Raw genomic sequence first — 22,972 nt, forward strand, 5'->3', positions numbered from 1 at the left:
AAGATCTTTCAGCACTGCGAGTTAAAAACTGCAAGCCCAGGGCTTTCCTGGTGGTGCAGTGGTTGAGAGTCCGCCTGCCGATGCAGGGGACATGGGTTCGTGCCCCGGTCCGGGAAGATCCCACATGCCACGGAGCGCCTGGGCCCGTGAGCCATGGCCACTGAGCCTGCGCGCCCGGAGCCTGTGATCCGCAACGGGAGAGGCCACAACAGTGAGAGGCCCGCATACCGCAAAAAAAAAAAAAAAAAAACCAACAACAAAAAAATTGCAAGCCCAGAACACTACATCCAGTGAAAATATTCTTTCATAATGAAGAATGTGGGCAGATCTATACCTCTACAAACTGTAAAAACAGGATTTGGGATTTTGTTTTATAATGAAGAGAAATGGCACCAGGTGAACACTCAGATATTCACGAAAGAAGAGGAACGCCAGAAATGGCAAATCAATGGGTAGGCATAAAACAAGTTTTTCTTTCATCAAAAAAATACTCAGAACTGTTGAAAACAAAAGTGATAATATTGTATTCTACAGTGTACAATATTTATAGATGTCATATATATGATAACAATTACACAAAGAATGGAGGAGATAGTAGGAAGACCTATACAGTTATGAGATATTTATATTTTATGCAAAGTATAACAATAGTACCTCTAAACTGAAAATTTAAGATTGTCCATTTTAACCCCTAGCGCCATCACTAAAAATATAAAGAGGTACAGCTAGAAGGCAATAGGTAAATTAAAATGGAATTCTAAAAACTATTCAATTAATTCTAAAAATAGGCAGGAAAAGATGGAAATAGGACTAAAAACAGAGGAGACAAATAGGAAAAAAATTCTAAAATTGTAGACTTAAATCCAACTATGTCAATAATGAACCAAACACACCATTTAAAAGGCAGAGATTATCAAGATGGATTTTTTAAAAAGCAAGACTCAGTTATGTTGTGAACAAGAGTCATATTTTAAATATAAAGACGCAGATTGAAAAGGACATGAATGAAAAAAGATATGCCAACAAATAGTATGCCTTAAAAGGGGTGGAGTGGCTGTACCATCAGATAAAGCAGACTTCAAGACAAAGGTTATTACTAGAGGTAAAAAGGGACATTTTCTAATGAAGAATTGGCCAATTCATGAGAAAGACATCATAATCATAAATATGTATGCATCTGATAACAGAGCTTCCCAGACACATGAGGCAAAACAGGTCAAATTAAAGAGAGAAATGGACAGTTTATAACCAGAGTTGATTTTAATACCCCTTTCTCAGCAATTGATGCAACTACTGGGCAAAGAAATCATTAAAGACAGAATCTCTGAACACCATCAACCACAATGACCTCATTGATATTTACAGAACATTCCATCCAACACCTGTAGATTACACATTATTTTCAAGAGCATGTGGTACATTCATCAAGACAGACGAAATGTGTGAGTGTAAAACAGCCTCAATAGGGCTTCCCTGGTGGCTCAGTGGTCGAGAATCTGCCTGCCAATGCAGGGGATATGGGTTCGAGCCCCGGTCTGGGAAGATCCCACATGCCGCGGAGCAACTGGGCCCATGAGCCACAACTACTGAGCCTGCGCATCTGGAGCCTGTGCTCTGCAACAAGAGAGGCCGTGATAGTGAGAGACCTGCGCACCGCAATGAAGAGTGGCCCCTGCTTGCCGCAACTAGACAAAGCCCTCGCACAGAAACGAAGACCCAACACAGTGAAAAATAAATAAATTTATAAAAAAAAAAAAACAGCCTCAATAAATGTAAAAGCTGTGAAATCATACTGAGCAAGCTCTCTGACCACAATGAAATTAAACCAGAAAGCAGCAACAATAATATGTTAGAAAAACTCAAATATCTGGAAATTGTAAAATGCACTTGTAAATAGTTCATGGGCCATTGTCACAGTTTATAATATTTCAGAAGCCATTTAGTATTCACTATGATGTGAATTGTGAACAGAATCAACAGACATGAACTATGATGGGTTTTGATGTGAACAGAAGACTAGAGGCTGTATTGGCAAAGTAAACACCTTTTCTAAAATCCATGGAAAACCTTTAAAGTTTCGGCCAAAAGAAAGATAAATGATCAGAAATTTCATTTGTTATTTTATCCTCAGTATTAATATGGCATGCGAATTTTAAAATCTTTTGTTTACAAGCCAGTTAGCCTAAATGTAATCCTCCTATCTAGACCCCATATGCATGTACCTATAAAATTCATCTTTTCCTACTCTGATACGCCTATGTTCCTCTCTATTATACAGAAGTCTATTTGAGAATACTCATCTTCCAGATTCTACTGTATTTAGAAAATGTGCTGCTTATTCCTACTAAAACTGCTGCTGTACTTATCCATGATAAGCTACTGTGAAGAAGAAAAAAAAAACCCCAATACCTTTTCATTTCATTGCTCAGTAAGAAGATAAGAAATTGAGAGAAAAAGTTTTTAGAAGAACTATAACTTTTCAGAAGGTGTTCCCATGCACTTGGGAATGAGTTCATATTAGCTAACAGCCACTTCCATAGCTTGGTGTGAGTTATATAATATGTTACGGGGCACTGACATCCTTTATTCTCTTAAATTAGCAAAGAAGAAGGAAAAAAAACCACAAAAAATGCCTCCCTGAAGCATTCCAGGTCAGCTTGACCCCAGACATATTGTTCAGTCTCTGATCCAGCCTTCAAAAGTAGTGAAATCTATCGTCTCAGTAACCCCTTATTTTGTGCCAAAGCTTGGTCCTGCCTTTGTTCTAATTTTCCTCCTACCCTTATGTCTTTTAGGGATGTGTTTCAAGATAATCTGACACCTGAAGTTTAATTTAGGCCAGTGGTTCTTAAACCTAACCATGGGTCAGAATCACCAGGAACGCTTGTTAAAATAGATTGCTGGGTCTACCCCTAGAGTTTTGGATTTAGCAGGTCTGGAGTGGATCCTGACAATTTCCATTTCTAGCTGCTTCCCAAGTGATGCTGATGCCGCTGGTCTGGGGTCTACACTTAGAAAAACCACTGGGTTTTCCTGTTCAAAGGGAAAGAGAATATTAAGAAAGGTTCCAGCATTTACTCAAAAGGATTTTTTCTATTGCAAGAAGTCAAGACTGTCTGAGTTGAAATGTTTCAAACTCTCTCTCATACCTCTTCAGAATACTTAAGGATACAGAGGAGACGGGAGCTTGAGAGAGCTAGGGAAGAAATTATAGAAATTCAATAGCGTTTGAGTTAGTCTAAATCAAGTTCCCATTCTGTGAGGCTGGGTTTCTTCAACATGCCTATTCCCAAGGGTTTAGAAACCAGCTAGTCCAGTGGTTCTCAGTCTGTGGTCATTGATTCAGCAGAAGCATGACCTGGGAACTTGTTAGAGATGCAAGTCTTCAGGTCTTAACCCAGGTGTACTGCATCAGAAACTCTGGCCCTGTTGTCAACTATCTGTAATTAACAGGCCCTCTTGAATGATGAATGATTAACAAGTCCTTTACCATGATTCTGATGCACGGTAAAGTTTGAAAACTAGTGATCTAGCCCAGTGAGAGTTTCCCTTTCTTAGGCCTGTTCTACGATGGAGAGGGTAGGCTGAGGGGTTCACAGTCGGTCAACATTGTGTGGTCAACACCCACAAATGTACTGTTGCAGAGCCTGGCTAAACAATCCTCATGAGAAAATATTTCTGCTTCTTTTGGAAACAAATAAATGATAAGTTCAGATCATTTTATAAATTATAGCCCCACCTTTTATTGGCTCTGTTTCAGAGAATGATACAATCAATAATGATGATTAATATAGCACATTAATCCAAATTCTCACCAAGTAGCAGTCAGGCTGTGTTCCCAATGCTGAAAATTTTAAAGAAGGTATAGGAACACATTAGGATGAATTTCTGATGAACCCTTTAAAAAGGAATTCTTAATACACATTTGTTCATTTATTCATTCAAACATTTCCTGAACACCAACTTTCTGGAAGCTATGCATGGCAATCGGAGATACAGTGATGACCAAGATACAACCCACCTCCTTTACTGAAGACCTAATGGACTGCAGAAGTCAGCACAGGAGTGGACCTTAGTAACCATCTGGCTCTGTGGCTCTCAGTGTGGTCCCGACACCAGGGGAATCAATTATCACCGAGAAGTTGTCCTCAGACCTTGTCCCAGACCTACTGAGTCAGAAACTCAGCAGCGGAGGTGCGGAGGTGCGATCAACAATCAATTTTAAGTCCCTTGGGTGGTCCTGATGCACGCTGAGATTTAAGAACCAGCAATCTAGCCTCATTATATTTTACCTTTCTTAGGTCCCAGCCCTAAGAATCTGAGAAGCTGATGAAAACAGTTTTGCTTTCAACTTTGGATGTTCTGAACGATGAAGACCCAGTTTAAGGACTGATCTTGTCCAGCCCCTTATTTTACAATTAAGCAAAGTAAATACCAAGAGTTAAGTGACTTGCTAATTAAGTTAAACAGATAATGAATGACAAAATGGTGCCTCCAAGTTCAAGCCAACCAATTCCAAGTTCGTTTCTCTACTCCTCTGCTTACACAGCAGCAAAAGCAAAGTGTGGGAGCAAGGACACCCAACTGAAGCCACAAGAATTTCTAATTTGATTGAAGAATCTATCTTGCCCATATCAAATGGGACTACTCCTTCAGAGAAGGCAGGGATAATTTTCTTTTTCGTAATGACTACTATGAGGAAATATGTGCACTCCAAAACTATCTCTGATAAGCAGATATGCACCTAGGAATTATTCCCTGTGCCAAAAGGAAATAGTGCAGCATTTTGGTTCATTAAAAAACAGTGTCTTCGGGGCTTCCCTAGTGGCGCAGTGGTTAAGAATCCACCTGCCAATGCAGAGGACACGAGTTTGAGCCCTGGTCCGCGAAGATCCCACATGCCGCGGAGCAACTAAGCCTGTGTACCACAAGAACTGAGCCTGCGCTCTAGAGCCGGTGCTCTGCAACAAGAGAAGTCACCACAATGAGAAACCCCCGCTCACCGCAACTAAAGAAAGCCCGTGAGCAGCAACGAAGACCCAATGCAGCCAAAAATAAATAAGTAAAATAAAATTAAAAAAAACAGTGTCCTCATGTTTCTTATGTTCTTGATTGACCGGGTGTGCTTAATCACATACCAGAAAAGAATTAAACACAAAAAAAGACAACGGAACAAGGTAAAGTCAAATAAAAGAAAGCACAAACGAAACAATACTGTATGCAGACACAGGCCAAATGAACCTATGCTGTCAGGGCTCAGGATGATGACTTACCTCGAGGAGGTAGAAGTGGAGGCTGGGAGGCGGCATCTTCTGGGACTCTGCTCGTGTTTACGTTCTTTATTTGAGCCCTGCTCCCACAGGTGTGCTTAATTTCTATTCAATCCATAGACTATGCGTTTTTCTTTCTTGTACATCAATAAATAGTTGAAACACACAAAATCAAGGTGTAGAGACTTTAAGGACGCCAAGATTCGCTCTAACGTTTTCACGGAAGAAATATTTTATTTCCATCTATTCCACAAGTAGAGGGCCATGGCAGTTTAAAGGCATCTATCAGGAGGAACATTGAAGCCTATCATTTTTCAGAAAGACAGTGTTAAGAAATAGCTGCTATCAGCGGGGAGAAGTTGAGGTCAGACACGCTGAACCAACTGAGTCGGGGACACCACTGTGGCTCAAACCGCATGAGTCTATAACCATGCAGGACCTGATGTGCTTCCAGACTGCTGCTTTGCTTGGCTTGACAATGAAATATTTTCAGTTCCCCACTTCTAGAATTTTACTAATTGGACCTGAATTCCAGAATCTTAAAACTTTCATATTTTTAGAGGTTAACAGATAATTTTTCAATTTCTTATTGAAATGATATTGCCTGGGAGTTAAATACCTTCACATGTATAAACTGCAAATTCAGAAAATAAGACCACGTTGTGTTAACATTATTTAAATCCCTTGACCCAAATTCCATTTCTATTTTTTTCTGAATAACCGTAAGATGAACAAAGACTTATGTAAGAATCTTTTAAATGGCTATTTTTAAAAGCAAAAATTTATATAATACCTTATATTGAACATAGAGTCATTATGCCCCGTCCATACCAATTATATATATTTTAAAATCATGTATTTGAAGGACAGTTATTGATGTAGTACCAAGTACCACTTAATAAAGAGCAGAATAAAAGAACTGGTACAGAATGGACTTAATTTTTTAAAGAATTAAGCAAAACCATATTTGTAAAAATATAAAAACATTAGAAGTTCTCATTTCTGTGGCAGAATACTATGTGATGTTTAGTTTCTTCCAAAAGCTTTCCTATATTTTCCAAAATAAACATGTATTAGTTTTTAAATTATAAAGATATTGCATGCTCTTTCTAAAGAAATCCAAGTATATAGATTAAAAAGAAAAAAACTCTCCTTCCCCTTTCCTTCTCCCATCCCTGCCCAAGACTTATGCATATCTTTCAATACAGAGAAAAAGTGTTAACGTTTTATAATCAGATTTTTTTGGCTTTTGTGTCATGGTTTTCCCAGGCCTCAGTTATAAAGATATTTCCAAATTGTCTTTTGTGCTTTCATTGTTTTAACATTAGTTTTAATCTATCCAGATGAAAAACAATATGGTTAACATACAGTTTTAACCTAGCCAGGAATTATTTTAGCATGTAGATTCGTAATACTGTGGTAGCCAGCCTCCAAGATGGCCCTCAATTCTCCCCACTGCCTGGTAGTCCACCTCAGGCAGATGCCTTCCACATTGTACCAGGGTTGGTCTGTGTAACCCAAAGAATGTGTAGATGGGATGTATGGGAGGTCATTTCAAATACTAGGTTATTAAAGATGGCTTCCTCCCAGGGCTCCCTTTCTCAGACCACTCATTCTGGGGAAAACCAGCTGTTAGGCCATGAAGACTCTCAGGCAGCCTAAGGAGAGGACACTGTGGTAAGGAACTCAAGTCTCTGGCTAAAAGTCAGTGAGGAACTGAGGTCCACCAACCACTGCTGCTGGGCTACACCCCACAGGCTGGCAAGCCCTGTACTCCCCCAGCCTCAAGACCAAAGAAAGAGCCCCGAGGCAGCAACAGGGACATTAATGGTTTAATGGATGGGGGATCTTACGTGTCTGAAGCAAAGTCCTGGAGTGACATGCCACAGGATGCGGCACACGGCAGACAGGACACCAGGGTGAGACGCGGCAGCAGTCTTCGGTACCACGGGGACAGGGAGGTTACCAGTTATAGAGGGAATTGATATCAGGTGGGCTCATTGGTTACCAGGGAAACCAACTGAGGGGCACGCCCCTTTCAAACTATCTTAGTAGGGCTCTGATCTAAAGATCAGAATAATCACCACCTGGGGCCAGGGTCAAGTAGGCATTTACTGATTAGACACTATGATTAGGAGGGAAGGTCAGTCACGTGAGGCAGGGACTGATTGAGCAGGGGATGTAGCCAGAGCAAGAGAGCAGGCATCTTGAGTGGCCTGATCATACAACCGCTGTCAGCTTGGAAGCAGATGCTACAGCCTTCAGAGGACTGCACTCCCAACCAATAGTTTGACCGCAACCTCAGCAGAGGCCGAGCTGGAAGCCACCCAGCTAAGCAGCTCCTAGATCCGGACCACAGAAACGGATAGGATAAATATCTGTTGTTTAAAGCTGCTAAATGCGGCGATAATCTGTTGTGTAGCGATAGATAACTAATGTAATTACTTTTATAATTAGGACAAGTTTTATTTTTAAAAAGAAAAAGAGACACGTCTTTCAGAGAAAGAAAGGGCTTTGGTTGAATGATTTGTTATTAAGTTCTTGCTGATAAGCATCCTCCCTCTCCCCAGATGCTTGCTTACCTGAAAATCACTACCTTAAGTTCGTTTGGGGAAAATATTATGCGCTAGAAGAGATAAGTATTAGTATTCTACAACTCCTATAGTTTATAGGCTACAAAATTGATTTCTCAGATGTTTATTCGATAGAAGTGCTAGTTGAAAAAATTTTTGAACTGTAGAAACTTACATTCTCATGAATAACTTGACAGCAGAATATAGGAAAAAGAGAGCAAAGGCGTGGGACTCAAAAGTGGGACTTTTAGTTCCATCTTGGTCACTAACTCTAAGACCTTGGACAACTCTGCTTTTCTAGGTCTTAGTGTGGACCCTTTGGAAATTATCCTCTACTGCAGTGCCCTTCGCATGCTTTACACACGATCCCCTAAAATGTAGGGGGACGTACTGCCATAAAATTAAATATAAAATACATAAAAGTTGACATCTAAAATTTTTATTACAAATTGAATGTAATTTGCATTATTTTATCTTTAAATATATTCGTCAAAACATCGGAGATGAAGATTGAACTTACTTTACAGAGTGTGCCTGTCACGTATCCCAATTGGTAGTCAGCACTTGTCAAATTAGTTTGCCAACTTTGTTTTCAATGAAAATGATTCATTTTTTTCACTTCAAATAAACACATTACATATGCACTCTATAACGTGACTACCGTTTAACTTCATAGTTCTAATTTTTAGATAGGTGGAAGGATAGGTAGATGATGGAGGCTTGCCATGAACTGACGGACTGGAAGAAATCAGATACCCCTCCCTTCGGTTTCCTGCTTTTCTCTCAAGGGACTATGCTATAAAGGCAATGCATTCTAGAATTGTCTTTGTTTAGTACCACGTGGTTTTCATCTCCAGGGCAGTGTACTATATTGCAGTAGATGAGTTAATATTTTTTTCTTTTTTTTTTTGTGGTATGCGAGCCCCTCTCACTGTTGTGGCCTCTCCCGTTGCGGAGCACACGCTCTGTTCGCACAGGCTCAGCGGCCATGGCTCACGGGCCCAGCCGCTCCGCGGCATGTGGGATCCTCCCAGACCGGGGCACGAACCCGTGTCCCCTGCATCGGCGGGCGGACTCTCAACTACTGCGCCACCAGGGAAGTCCAAGTTAATACTTTTAAAGTTCTTTATCCTATGACTTCCAGTCATTCTTGGCTGCAGTTATTCTGTCCTTATTATTTCCTGTGTAATGAAAATGACATTCTCACATATACATAATAATTATTATTAATAATATCACTTCTAGGGCTTCCCTGGTGGCGCAGTGGTTGAGAGTCCACCTGCTGATGCAGGGGACATGGGTTCGTGCCCAGGTCCGGGAAGATCCCACATGCCGCAGAGCAGCTGGGCCCGTGAGCCATGGCCGCTGAGCCTGCACGTCCGGAGCCTGTGCTCCGCAACAGGAGAGGCCACAACAGTGAGAGGCCCGCATACCACCCAAAAAAAAAAAAATCACTTCTTGGTATTACTGCTATCTGCCTGTATTTTGGGGTTGATTTCTATTTCACTACAAAGATAAGTGAAGTGTATTACTTATGATGACAAAAGGAACAGAAGTGTTTTCATAGACAAGAACAATTCAGCATTTTGGATGGGAAAAAAAAGCCTAACACTGAAATGTCATCTGTGTAAGAAGTCAGGACAGTAAAGAAATAAAATCTCTGAAAATATAAGCCCAGATTTTTAAAAAGCCATTTATTTTAAAAAACTGTTTGTCAAATCACATACACGAGCAGATACACAACTACCAAAGTGGCCCTGTAATAGACACCAGTGGGGCATTCACCACACAGTACCTGAAAAATACAGCTAAAAAAGAGGAGTCTGTGGAGTATTTAATTTCAGACACCTACTGGACTCCCTGTTGAATGGCTTTAAGTTAGCATATAGTGAGTGAGAGGTAGAGTCCCAAGTATAATAGCTGATGCCTCAGGGCTCCATTTAAAAACAAAACAAAAACAAAAACCATTTCCCCCTCTGCACAAGGGAAGCCTATCCTATTTTTTTTTTTCCTTTGTGAAAACAGAAGCCAAGTTTCTCTCCTCAAATGGTTCAGCATTCCCAGTAAGAGTGTTGTGTGGTGACCTAGGTATTGTGCTTCTTGAGCTGTCTAATTTTCTTCACCTTCAGATTCAGATTCTAGGAGAGAAGAAAGAAAAGTCAGGTCATTTCTTCTGAGACACCTTTAAATAAGGCCATGAAAGAATTTCTACTCTATCTCCCTCCCCCACTAAAAAAGACATTTCGCCTAGGCATCCATTTACTAGGTAAGAGAGTCATATATGAGGGCAGGCAGCGAACTTTTGCTCCTTTTTGCCTTTAAACGAAATTACCTTTCTAAAAATGCAACATGCTCAGAAATATTATTGGTGACTAAAACTATTTATATTTTTCTGGATCTGCATCTTTTCATGCTTAGTTGGATTAAGTCTCATCATTATTGTTCTTCCAACTTGTATTGCCATTTTAAATACCAGTCAACTGGTAAAGGTGCCATAAAAATCGATATAATCCCATAAAAGTGATTAAGCCAATGTATTTTTTTTCCTTTCACAGCTGTTGATTCCTCTCTGTCCCTTAAATTAGGAATAATTTAAGAGGTTTTGGTTTTGTTTTGTTTATCTTGCAGAATTTTTCATTGCCTTGATTCAGAAAGGAAGGCTAAGAGGTGGACAAAATGTCTGCTGTGGAACACACCTCAGAACTCTAGTTTTAGGAAGGCAAGAAAAATCTGTGGAGGGGGGAGCTATTTTGAATTACAGTGAGAAAGGATTGGCTAAATGGTCACCAGAGTTGTTAAATGGAATCATACCTTCTTCTGCGTTTTGTAACCACTCAACAAATTTCTTCATCTGGTCAAGAAAAACACTTTTGCCTTTGGCAACATGTGCTTCTTTGTACCATTTCAATATCGCTTCTTCACTCAGCACATCAGCTGCAATTTCAAATCAAAGGTTTCAAAGCTACTACATACATGTCATGTTTTAAAGCAACTTCATGTCTTATAGTTTAATAGGAAGCAATCACGTCAAATATTAAAGCTCTTTTATAAAAGAAATTCGTATTGAAACTTATCAGAAGACAAGAACCAAGCTTATTTCCATACAGCGCAGTGCCCTGTGTATTTTAGTAGTTAGGGGAGTGATGGTGATGGGACTGGGACTTGAAAATCTCACAGTGCTAATTTGGTGGCAGGAAACTAGGTTATTTTGTAATTTTGCCAATGAATCATCAATTCCAGCCTTTCAGAACACTCTGTGTCCTGCCACCAACTGCAAACACATCTTGATTAAGCAGCAACCACAAATGACTGGTCTTTTAAGGGGATTTACTTTAGGAGGAAAAGAAAGCAAATGAAAAAAAATGCAGACAGGATGCAATAATAATGTTAATAATTAAATATAATGATGAGCTTCCTGGGTGTACCATGGGACCAATACACACATAATCCAAAGTTCTACATTACTCTATCGCTAAGTCCTAAATTTACTTCCCCACAGCACAATATCTAAATCACATGAGTAATGTTTTCCTTGTACACTGTTAGGAGAGAAACAAAAAGTGTTATCTATTAACTATTACCTAGAACTCTAAATTCCACAAATATTCCTTGATACCCTCAAGTTACCATTAATTTAGAATATTTAATGTTAAGAATAGAAAGGGGAATATGAAAAAAATAGCCTACAGACTTTGCCAATGTTCTAATGGGTTATCTTTTGGGATCCTTGTGTGGGAAATGAGATGGAAAACAGATAAAAAGGATTTATTATCGTCCCCAACGCCTTCCCAATCCATTGCAAATGCTGATAAATCATTCTAATGATGTTTTTGCAGTTAAAATATACCTTTAACTTATGAAAACAAGAGAAATGATTTGATACTGGTTTCATTCAAAACCTCAGTGATCTTTTCATAACAAAAACTTTGTTTTTTTAAAATTAATAATTGGCTCTTGGATTCAACTGAAGAGGTGAAATTGACTAAAAATGCACATGACTGGTTTTAGAAAATATAAAGTTTGTTTTATTTTGGTCATTAAATACACTACATTTTGCAAAGGAAGAAGGAAGTCTAGATTTATTCATATATAAGGACTAGACATAAAAATTATAACCAGGAGCCCTAAGGAATTACTCTTAGCTTCTAGTCTTTTAGTTTCTCGTGCTTCCAGCTCCACACTCCCCACTCACAATGATGAAAGAATTCTCCTACCTCTTGCCATCAAAGTCCAGTTTTCATACCAATGAGGAGCAGATGCTTTACAGCTCAAGGAAGTGACCTGTTACTGGGTAAGATGGCTTTGCAGAAACCTTTCAGGAATGCTAATTAGCTCAAACATGGATTTTTAAAGTCCCTTTTATATAATTTGTTTTTATCACATCTTTAAAATGCCTGTGATTTAGACCAATAATTTCCAAACTGTTTTGATCACGCTCCCCTATCAGTAAGACAATTTTGAGTGTGTACACACAACATATGTGTATTTTTTGTTTTATAAATTATATGCATGTACTATATAACTGCTATTGTTAATGTTATAAAACAAAACATAGAATTAAACATGTAAAGAGAAATTCTCTTTTTTCTCCTCGCCTTAATGAATCGTGTTATGACACAATGTACAGGTTGGAAAGGCAACGGAGAGTGTAGTTTAGCGATACTCTTTGTCTCAGGTTTTCCTTCTGAAGGCTGAGAGCTCATTCTCTGAAGGTTGAGAGTTTTATTGCCCCGCAGAGGCCGAAAGAGGCCATGCAACCACTAGAATCCTTGTCAGTGACTGTGCTTGTGAAAAGGACAGTACATGACAGGTGAAACTTATAGGATGTCTCATCCATTGAAAATCAGACAAACTGTGCAGAGCTGAGTTCTTAGAAGAAGCTAATTTAGTAATAAACACCTGCTGCAAGACCAAATTTCTAGTCCCAGGGGAATAAAATAATAAAGAAGGGACATAAGCACCTACACAGGGCGACTTTGCGGCAAAGCACGAACACCAAAAAGAAAGTCAACTTTTGTGTAGGGAAAAGTCTCATCTAAAAAGGAAGGAACTCCTTGACAAATGAAGAAGAGAGAGAACTTTTTTTTCCCACTAAGGAAAAGTAGGGAGAGGAGTTCATTATAACTGGGAGATGAAGATGACAAAGTGTTGGGATCTCCCAAAATGCATACTAGGAATACGGAGGATCAGTAAAAGTACAGCAAGAAAGGAAGACATTCTACAATTGCACAGAACCCCCTCACATTACAGTACACTTCTCTCCCCTCAATGTGGCCAACTTCTTCATCATCTCTGGTGAAATACTTGTGTCCCTTGAGAGCCTTCCTTTTTCTTTCTCCAAGTTAGCTTCAGCTCTGAGTTAGGGGCCCCTCCTTTAACATCCTTTCACTCTTCATCAGCATCTATCTGTACGAGCCTTATTTTAGCCACCGACAGGGTGATTTATGATCCTTGATTTTCTTCTACACTCTGAAATCTAGGAAGTCAAGTGCTATTTTGTTCAGCATCTCATTCCCAGCATTTAACAACATAAGACTTGCCATCTAGTTTGCATTCAATAAATGTATAATGTACAAATCGATGATGAGAAAAAACTAAATATGTCTCAATGTGTAGAGTTATAATTCAAAATTTGGGTTTTCATGAGGGTCAAAGAGACAATATTGTAAAAGTGGTTTGAGAACTGCAAAGTTTTAGGTAACGTTAGTTATTTAAATATTTAAGTTGAAAACTGTGTCACTTGGAACTTAGAAAATTCAGTACTTTTTATTAGCAGTGGCACATAGGGACACAAGTCAAAAATAATTTACCTTAAGAAAGTTGGCACTATATGGTGAGAAGGCAAATAACCTTTTTTTTTAGAACAAGAATAAGAAACTTCTTTTAGAAAAATGTGCGTGAGGAACAGAATTTAACCTAAGAAATATCTGCAAACAATAAAAGCCATGATAGAGATACTAATGGTACCTGAGAAGGTAGTTATATATTTTTCAGACCTGCATGCTGAGACTATGGTACTTAGCTTCAGGAAGAAAGAAAATTATTTTAGAAAGTGAATAATGTGATATTTAAAAAGTAGTGATGAATTTACTATTTTTCCTACTGCCTTAGAAATATAAAAATCTAGATTTTAGTACAAAAAGTAAATCTTCACTGAGTGACCAATCACCACTTTCTCCTTTCATTGCCGAAAAGCATTATTATTTAAAGTTTATTCACTTTTATTCCACTGTTTTTTATATAAAACATCTAAAAATACTTTAATAATATCATTCATTTAAGTAATTAGGTTTTCAAAGGGGACATGAGGAATCATACCCTCATGTTTCTGTTATCCTCAAGTTCTGGAAATACAGTAAGGTGGGTGTATGTAATAGAGACTTAAAATGGGAAAGAAGAAATGATTTCCATTACATTTTTGAAAACCTGCTTGAAAGCAAAATGTCAAGGGATCCACATCACTAGATAAAAGAAACAAAGACACTATTTGATATTTGTAAAATGTATATGTGTGTATGGAATTAATGATAAGTATAATCTTAACCATGTTACCATGGTTCATGGGATTTGTCACTTCTCACATCCGATACCCTTTAGACCAGTGGTCCCGGATGAACAGTCACAGCATCACCTGGAAATCTGTTAAAACGCACATTTGCGGGCCCAGTGCTGTACCCACTGAATCAGAATCCCTGGGGAATCTGTTTTAACAAGCGCTCCAGGTGAGTCACGTGTACACGAGCACTGGGAAAGGAGTGCTTTAATACATGCTGTCCTCAAGCCTTCCTAGGCATATGAAATACACAACAAGGGCACCCAAATCCTCATAAAAACAAATGAAATATATGTCTCCAGGTGCACAAGTGTTTGTTGGATGAAATAAGGTCAAAGTAAAAGCTACTATTCAAAAAGGAAGGTAAACACAGTAACTCTCCTAATAGTAGTATGGAACAATCATTCCTTGGGGATTCCATGTTCTCAAGAGCAATTATTTTACTAAAAAAAAAGCAGCCTGTATGTATAATTTTGTGGAAAATTATGAAATTACCTAGGAAATGACATTTAGTTTTAACTTTTCAGTGATATAGTTTAGGTTTCCATTTGTAAAAGCTTCCTGATTTCATTTCCAAATAACTGAGCCAGAATAAAACTGTTAATGACACTTATCCCCCTGTGTTCCCTTGGGCCTGCTCGTACTTGCCACAGACCTTACTAACTGAAACAATCTATTTAAAAAAGCTGACTACCTAGTTAATCAATGGCCTAAGGAAGAGCTAATGCCTCTTCTTTTTACTTCTCAGGGCCCACTGCTTGGTTATTTTATAATTTCAGGTCACTGTTCCTTAGCATTTGGGGCTGAAGAATAGGAAATAAAGCAATCAGTTTTGCTAGCTGTTCGTAGTTGTTATAAAAAGTTTAATGGGGAAGGATGTTGGCATTCATTAATGGTTAAAATGAGAAATTTGAAGAATAGGATTTTGATAGTTTATATGCCACTTAAATGCCTTTACTGATAAAAAGTAGTTTATTTTTTGTTGTTTTGAATTAAGTATAATAATGAAATGAGGTATTGCTGCAGACGAGGCTCAAACAACTACATCTCAGTTAAAAACAAGGATTTAGGGCTTCCCTGGTGGCGCAGTGGTTGAGAGTCCACCTGCCGATGCAGGGGACACAGGATCGTGCCCCGGTCCGGGAGGATCCCACATGCCGCGGAGCGGCTGGGCCCGTGAGCCATGGCCGCTGAGCATCTGGAGCCTGTGCTCCGCAACGGGAGAGGCCACAACAGTGAGAGGCCCACGTACCGCAAAAAAAAAAAAAAAAATAAATTAAAAACAAGGATTTAGGGCTTCCCTGGTGGCACAGTGGTTGAGAGTCCGCCTTCCGATGCAGCGGACACGGGTTTGTGCCCCGGTCCGGGAAGATCCCACATGCCGCGGAGCGGCTGGGCCCGTGAGCCATGGCCGCTGAGCCTGCGCATCCGGAGCCTGTGCTCCACAACGGGAGAGGCCACAACAGTGAGAGGCCCGCGTACTGCAAAAAAACCCCAAAAAACAAGGATTTGGTAAGAGACACTGTTTGGTTGGGTTGGCTATTAGACAACAAGAAAGGAAATGATGTGTTTAGGCAGCTAGTTTATAAACAATTTGCTTTTCTGTAGTGGAAAATATTGACCACTCATGAAGCAAATGTGAAACCTATCTCACAGGCCTCTCTACCAGTTTAACATGGGGCCAGGTGTGGCCAGTGTGGACAGAATGGCCACTGGCTGTGGGGGGCTGCTCCTCTTTCTCGGCTCCTGGGTACCACAGGTGGGTTGGCCATAGAACCTGCAGGTTTGGTTCTGATGGATCACCTAGACTTAAGACATTGCTATCTCATGACCCTGGGTATCATTTAAGCCCTAGTTTTAGGACATTGCTATCTCATGACCACATCCAAGAGGGCCAATTCAGATCTGGCCACAGAAAAACACCTATTACTGAATTTCAAATGGGACTTGGCAGTCATCACAGTCTCCCACTGATATGGAAATTGTGCCAAATACCTTAGTGCTGAGACACCCAAACCCTTGTGGGCAAGACGTATGCATTTGAAGAATCTGGACCGCCAGTTAAAACTCTTTGTGAAATGCTATTAAACGTTTTAAAAATAGCTAGTAATCAGTAATGTAAAATTTTTACATTCCAAATGCCCAACTTGTCATTCAAGATAGACAAATTTAAGAACACATCAAAAAGAAAAGAAACACTTGGTTGGTATTAATTTATACTTTAGCCTTTTCTGTGTTATGCCATTTAAGATAGCAGTAACTTCTAATTAACATTATAATGTTCAAAACGTCTCGTTTCTTAAGTGTTCCTTTCCCCCCCGCCTCATAAAACTACAAACACCTAGACCAAAGAAGAGTCCAGGATCATTTTCTTCATATACTATAGGTATAGAGATTGAGATCAGTTAAAACCCTAACAGCATTCATTTTTAATAAACTGGCTGTGCCAGTTGTCATGGCAACCTAATCCTTATAAATACAATAACAAGACAGTAAATGTGAAGTTCTAAAAATAGCCATTTCCTTGGAAAACAGGAGAATGGCTGGGCCAAATAACTAAAATGCAAAGTGAAAAGCTAGTTATTTCAGTAATTTTAAAGTCAGCTTTATGGCATCTGAAAAGGCACGAACATACTATATGTAACCATTTGGTAATCACCGTTGTTATAGCTAATCCTTACAATGCAAAAACAGACCTTATTCTTTGTAATTACAGTCTTTTTCACCATCCCCCCCCACCAAAATTATTAGTTCATCACCAGTCTTCTAGCAATTTCCACCAGTGACAAGTATACAGGGGCCTAATCAGGCTGGTTCCTGAGGCCACGCATGTCTACGGTGTTTGCAATCTTCTCTCTCTACATAATACGGCTGCATGACTAAAACTCAAAGACTATCATTAACGTATATCCCCCTCGCCTCACCCCCTACTCTGTCCCTCGAAAAGCTTCAACAAAACATAGAAACACAGTGGCAGGACGACATAGATACACACCTTTATAAAAAAGAACCACGATCTTCTGAAAGGCTTTCATGAAATGGATGTTGTCATAACAGTACTCTTGCACCTTCTGGAGGAGGATCAGCTCTGACTGGCCTTGGGAGCTGAACACAGCCAGGAGTGGAGCGTATTGCTGGAACAGAAGTGGGGAGTAAAACCATTTACTCTCGTGAGAGGTGCAGGGCTGACACCACTTGAATCGTAACAATAATCTGGAGGTTTGCTTAGGAAATCTTCACTTTGAGGATTATCTTATTCTAATATTGTGACCAATCAAAATGAATTTTTTACCCCTGCACCTTATCAGATTTCTCTCACTGTACCCACTAAAAGAAACCAAATATGAAATTCTGACTATATTAAAGATAACTGCTATGCTACTGTGTCTGTCTAATTGGGTCCTGTGAAAACAAGACAGAGTTCCTAAGTTCCAAAGGCTCCCAGGGCTGCTGTGACCCCTCCATCACTGAAGTGTGGCTCTGCCACTGGAAGAGTGGGCGTCTCCTTCCTAAACATCCGACCCCCCACATGTCATCTTTATGGGTTTGTTCATACTGTTCCCTTCGTCCCAAATGACCTTGGCTTCCAGTTGTTGATGTTTGGCTATTGTTTTCTCTAAGACCTACTCAGCTCAAAACTTAACTCCTCTGAGCCTTCCCTGGTCAACTTAACCTGCATAGGCTACTCACTGCTCTGTCTTCCTAAATACTGAGAGTTATCTGAATTTACATCCTACCTAGTTTAAACTAGGTACCTGTTGATTTCCCAATTCAAGTGTAAACTCTGAAGGCAGGCTCTAAGTCTTCCACTTGTCTTAAGACACTTTTATAGGGAGAGGACAATAAAAGCAAAAACATGTATCTCCCCACAAAAATATATAATTTACACAATCGGTTGATTTCTTCCACCACTCAGTTTTCAAATTCTAATGTCAGCTTGTAGTTTACTTAAAAAATACTCATTAAGAATTTTTATCATGTAGAAGGAGAACCAATAGTTCGACTATATTTCCCTTTAAATATTGAATATATGACTATTCTGTGGATTTTCTGACATTGTTTTTAGTAAGAACTTACCCTTAGGTATTTCATAAGCTCTTACATCTGAAACATTTTAGGTAGTGGCAAATTTGAAAAGAAAAACACTAGGAAGCACGTGTTTGGACTGAGTGTGAACGAATTATGATTAGAACCCATCTATATCACATTGTTAAGAGCTGCAGTTGGCCTGCAGCCAAGACTGTGCCTTGTTGGGACCCAGTACCTTCAGATGCTTGAGGGCTTGCTCGGCGACGAGCTCTTCCTTCTTGTTCCATTCCACAGCGTTCATTATACAGGTCCACAGCAGTCCAATCACTGCTGTTTCTGGAAGATCATTCCTCTTCATTTCTTCTTTAACATAGAGCACCACCTAAATTTCACAAAAAAAGGAGTCAGAGAGTAACAGACAGATGGGGAGTTCCCCTCTCACTGTGCCCAATCAGTAAAAGGTTAGGGGCAAATATTCTGCTCAGCTCCTCCCTTCCTGGCATATACTCTCCAGTTACGAGAGGCAGGAAAAACACAATGATTTGTTCTCAAAGCAGATTTATTTTTAGTCCCCAAATTAATAGGCTTATCTCTGGCCAGGAGGTGCTGGATAATAGAAAATAAAAAAAGAGAATCGTGGTTTCTTAGGGGCTATTCTCTTACAGGTAGGAACCCCTTTGAGTAAAGCAGGGCCAAGATTATTTAAGCCAGTGTGACTTTCTGGGGTTTGAAGAAGGCAACAGAGCTGTGAATTTTTACTTCCAATCCTTAACTTTAAACCTCTTGAAAAATGTCTTGGGCTTGTACAAGGCATTCTCTGCAATTCATTCTTTAATTATCGCTTTTGATGATCCTCGTGCCTCATGTAAATAAACTGTGAAGTGCAAAGACTTTACATATGATACATATCAAAGCAGCAACCCTCAGCAGGCTATTTTCCCTTCAGAATTACTTTTAAATGTGCAAATGTATCCTAAAACCTGATCGTATGGAATAAAATCTGCCTAACAGTGTATCTTATGTTAAACTTGTTTGGAAAAATCTTTCTCCTTTTGAATAGAATCACAAATAGAGGTGAGGGCCTCAGAAGTGATTAAACACCATAATGTCAATATATCTCACGTGTACTACTTTGTGAGTAGTACAGCTATTTTTCTCCCTTCCTTTTTTTTTAATGAAAATACGTTGCTTTCTTTCCTGCTGGCCTGGGGTACAGAGGGGTCAGCTGTGGGTTAAGCACCCTTTGAGAACCGAAGGAACTGGGAAGTCCTCGTCCCCCAGCTGCAAAGAAAGGTGGCATCTCTGCACCTAAAGGTATCGCAGTGTTATTTGGTTTGCTTTTTTTCCCCCATGTTAAATCATGTTCAAGTTCTTTGCTTGGAGAAAGATTACTGAATATATTGCTGACCTTAATGCCATGAGACTTAGGACCAACACCTCCACCTGCTGGACAGCATCAGTCTGGAATTCTCCAGCCTTAAACCGCAAAAGGTATCTTGCAAGGCTGTGAGCACGCAGGATAGTGAGGATTTGGGACTTGGGAGTAAGTGGCAAAAGGAAAGGACTCTTTATGCAATTTTTGAATTATCATGTAAAAGTTTTTAAAGTTCAAATAGGAAGTTTTCTTCAGGCAGGACTTAAAAAAAAAAAAGATACAATCATAGCTGTATGAAAGATAGCTATACAAAAAGGTAGTATTTATGTTATGTGAATACGTGACTATTATGAGTGGGATCCAATGAGTCACTGGTCCAACTGGTCTTTACCCATGATATGACTGCAAAATCACCCCTTTTTTGTCTTAAAATTAAAACCTATGTATATTAACCCAATACTTAACCATATTATGTAATCTGCAATAAAATGGGAAAACCACCATAAATCGAGGTATACTGCTAGTGGAGAGTAAATCTATTCAACAGATGAAACATTTTGACAACCATAGCAACGTGGTAAATAAGGCACTTGTGTGGAAACACTCATTATTTTCTGGAACATCCTGGAGGAGTCTGAATCAATACTTTGAAAGCGAGCTCACTTAAATGGTATGAAAAGGGCCTCGAGTTCATAGCAATAAACAAAGGGAGGTCTCCTAAAGGGAGGTCAAGCTCGTGCTGCACAGGCTACGTCATCCCTCTCGCTGAACGGGTTTGCAGTGATGTCAGTCCATGGTCCCCACCTCCTTGATCGGGCATTCCTGAGAAAGACGCTCCTGGAGCTCCTTCTGCAGCTCCTTCCTGGTGCCCAGGGACTGCTGGACTCGGAGGAAGTCAGAGAGCTCCTTAAGACCTGCGTCAGTGAAGTACTGAGCAAAATGATCCACGCTCTGTCTGTTAACTGGAAAGAGCTCCTGGGAGAGAAAAGAAGAGAGACTGTTATACAACATGCCATTCACATTTCAGCAAGCGTAAAGAACAACATTTTCATATTAAGAGAACACTTAGAATATCTCATATTTGGAAGAAAAGAAGAAGGATGAGTTTTTCAAAAGAATAAATCTCGGATATATTTCTTGAGCATCTGCTAAGGTACCTTCCAAAATTAGGCAATTTGACAAAGAAAGAGAATAAAAAATGCTAAACAACTTACATAAACTAGTTGCACTCATTTGGCACTGCTATTTACTTTTTCTTTTACTTTAATCAAAGTGCAGCACGTACAAAAACAGAGCTAAATTTGCTATTAAGTACCAATAAGATGATAACACTGAATAACGTTGGGATTATTTTAAACCGACTAGAAAAAACTGAAATCATTAACCACACTGTTTCCTTAACTATGAGTTAACAGACCAAAGCCAGTTTTAGTAATGCTGAAATGATCTGAGATAATATGAGGAAAACAACATTGACTATTATCATCTCAAGGACCTCTATTCAGCATTTCATTAAGGAAAATGCTGCTATTATTCTAAAATAACAGCTCAGAGCTAAAGGGAATTTTTGTTGTATTTCTTAATGGTGGTGGCTCGAAATTAAGTTCATGGCGAGATCTAATCTAAATCCGCCCTACTGTCTCTTCAGTTCATTACATAATTCTGTTGGAAATTTTTTAAAAGAGCAGCACGCCATGGCTGCTCTCATATTCTCACCTCACTTCCATTTCACCTTACACAGCTCGGCAGAGTCTCAGGAACACTTAGTCATGTTCTAACCCTGTGTGACGCCAACACCCAACTAAGAAAGGAAGGCAATTTTCAAAGCTCTCACATTTTTCACACTGCTGCAGAGTCTATAAAATAGATCCAAACTTTTATGATGGTGAGATTTGCATATATAGATGGCCAATGGCTACGTGGCTTCAATAAAAATCTCAGAAGAAAGATCTGCAACGAGTTTGCCACCAAGCATAGGGACATAGCCAGATGGCTTCTGTCATGACTCAAATTTCAATATTCTCTGTACCATCATCCCATAATTTGCCTTGTTGAGTCATCAGTTTCAAAATGTCAGAACAGAGTTGGTGGGAGCAGCTATCAAACACACATTCATGTTAAAGCAAACATTTCACACCTGACTGAAATGTTGTCACTGATATTTATTCTACCATTCAAGAGGCCTTTCAAATTTTGGGGGGCAGGGAACTAGTTTAATTTTGAGTTTCTTCTATGAATCAAGAGGTGGTGGGCATTTTACTCATAATTGTAAAAAGTAGAAATTTTTCTACAAAAATAAACTAAGCCTCAACAAGGCTAAGAAGCTTGACCCAAATTATGCAGCCAGAAATATTTAAGGGCATAGCTGTGTGACCCCAAAGGCAATAATTACTCTGTTACTCGTGCCAGCATTCAATACTCAAATTAGGGAGAATCTGACTGCAAATTCTGATGGAAAGTTATGTTCAGAGTAAGACATCATCAAACATGTTACTAGTGGTTTTTTATTTATTTTTATGAACTATAACCACAGTCCTTATGAATGATACATAACATCTTAAAAATTATTATTCAGATTAAACTGAGCTAAAATCAGTATAAATCATGTCATGACCTTTACTAACTTGGAACATAGTTTGCATTTGTTACAAGAATCCTACCCAGGGCTTCCCTGGTGGCGCAGTGGTTGAGAGTCCGCCTGCCGATGCAGGGGACACGGGTTCGTGCCCAGGTCCGGGAGGATCCCACATGCCACGAAGCGGCTGGGCCCGTGAGCCATGGCCGCTGAGCCTGCGCGTCCGGAGCCTGTGCTCCGCAACGGGAGAGGCCACAACAGTGAGAGGACCGTGTACTGCAAAAAAAAAAAAAAAAAAAATCCTACCCAGGTAAAAACCTTTATCACCTCATCCCTAGATTAAGGTCTCCCTACTTCTGCCCTTCCTCCTGAATCTGCTCCCAATGCAACAGCCAGAGAGATCCTGTTAAGACCCCAAAATCACATTATGCACGTTTTGCAGAGACTTTTCCAAAAAACTTCTCACCTTACTCAGAATAAAAGCCGGAGTTCTTAGATGATAGGGGACCTGCTATGACTCTGACCTGATCTCCTACATTTTTGCTCTTACTAATTACCCTCTCTTTCTTGCTGTCCCCAACATGCCACGCCTCAGAG

At 39.5% G+C, this 22,972-nt stretch overlaps 1 protein-coding gene across 3 annotated transcripts in view; it reads right to left on the bottom strand.

Annotated features, from left to right (window-relative positions):
* Positions 1–9,520: 9,520 nt before the first annotated feature.
* BZW2 (basic leucine zipper and W2 domains 2) overlaps positions 9,521–22,972 on the bottom strand; it is a 57,505-nt gene continuing 44,053 nt past the window's right edge. For 2 of the 3 annotated variants that reach the window (XM_065883409.1, XM_065883410.1), the window contains 5 exons: positions 20,605–20,775; positions 18,661–18,807; positions 17,392–17,530; positions 10,655–10,777; positions 9,521–9,981 (listed from right to left, as the gene is read on the bottom strand). In XM_065883409.1, coding sequence (XP_065739481.1) covers positions 9,953–9,981; positions 10,655–10,777; positions 17,392–17,530; positions 18,661–18,807; positions 20,605–20,775 — 609 coding nt within the window. In that variant the 3' untranslated portion in view covers positions 9,521–9,952. The remainder of the gene's footprint in view (positions 9,982–10,654; positions 10,778–17,391; positions 17,531–18,660; positions 18,808–20,604; positions 20,776–22,972) is intronic. The other variant, XM_065883411.1, reaches the window with a different exon arrangement.

Source organism: Phocoena phocoena, chromosome 9 (genome assembly GCF_963924675.1).
Source record: "Phocoena phocoena chromosome 9, mPhoPho1.1, whole genome shotgun sequence".
In the NCBI taxonomy this organism is placed as follows: Eukaryota; Metazoa; Chordata; class Mammalia; order Artiodactyla; family Phocoenidae; genus Phocoena; species Phocoena phocoena.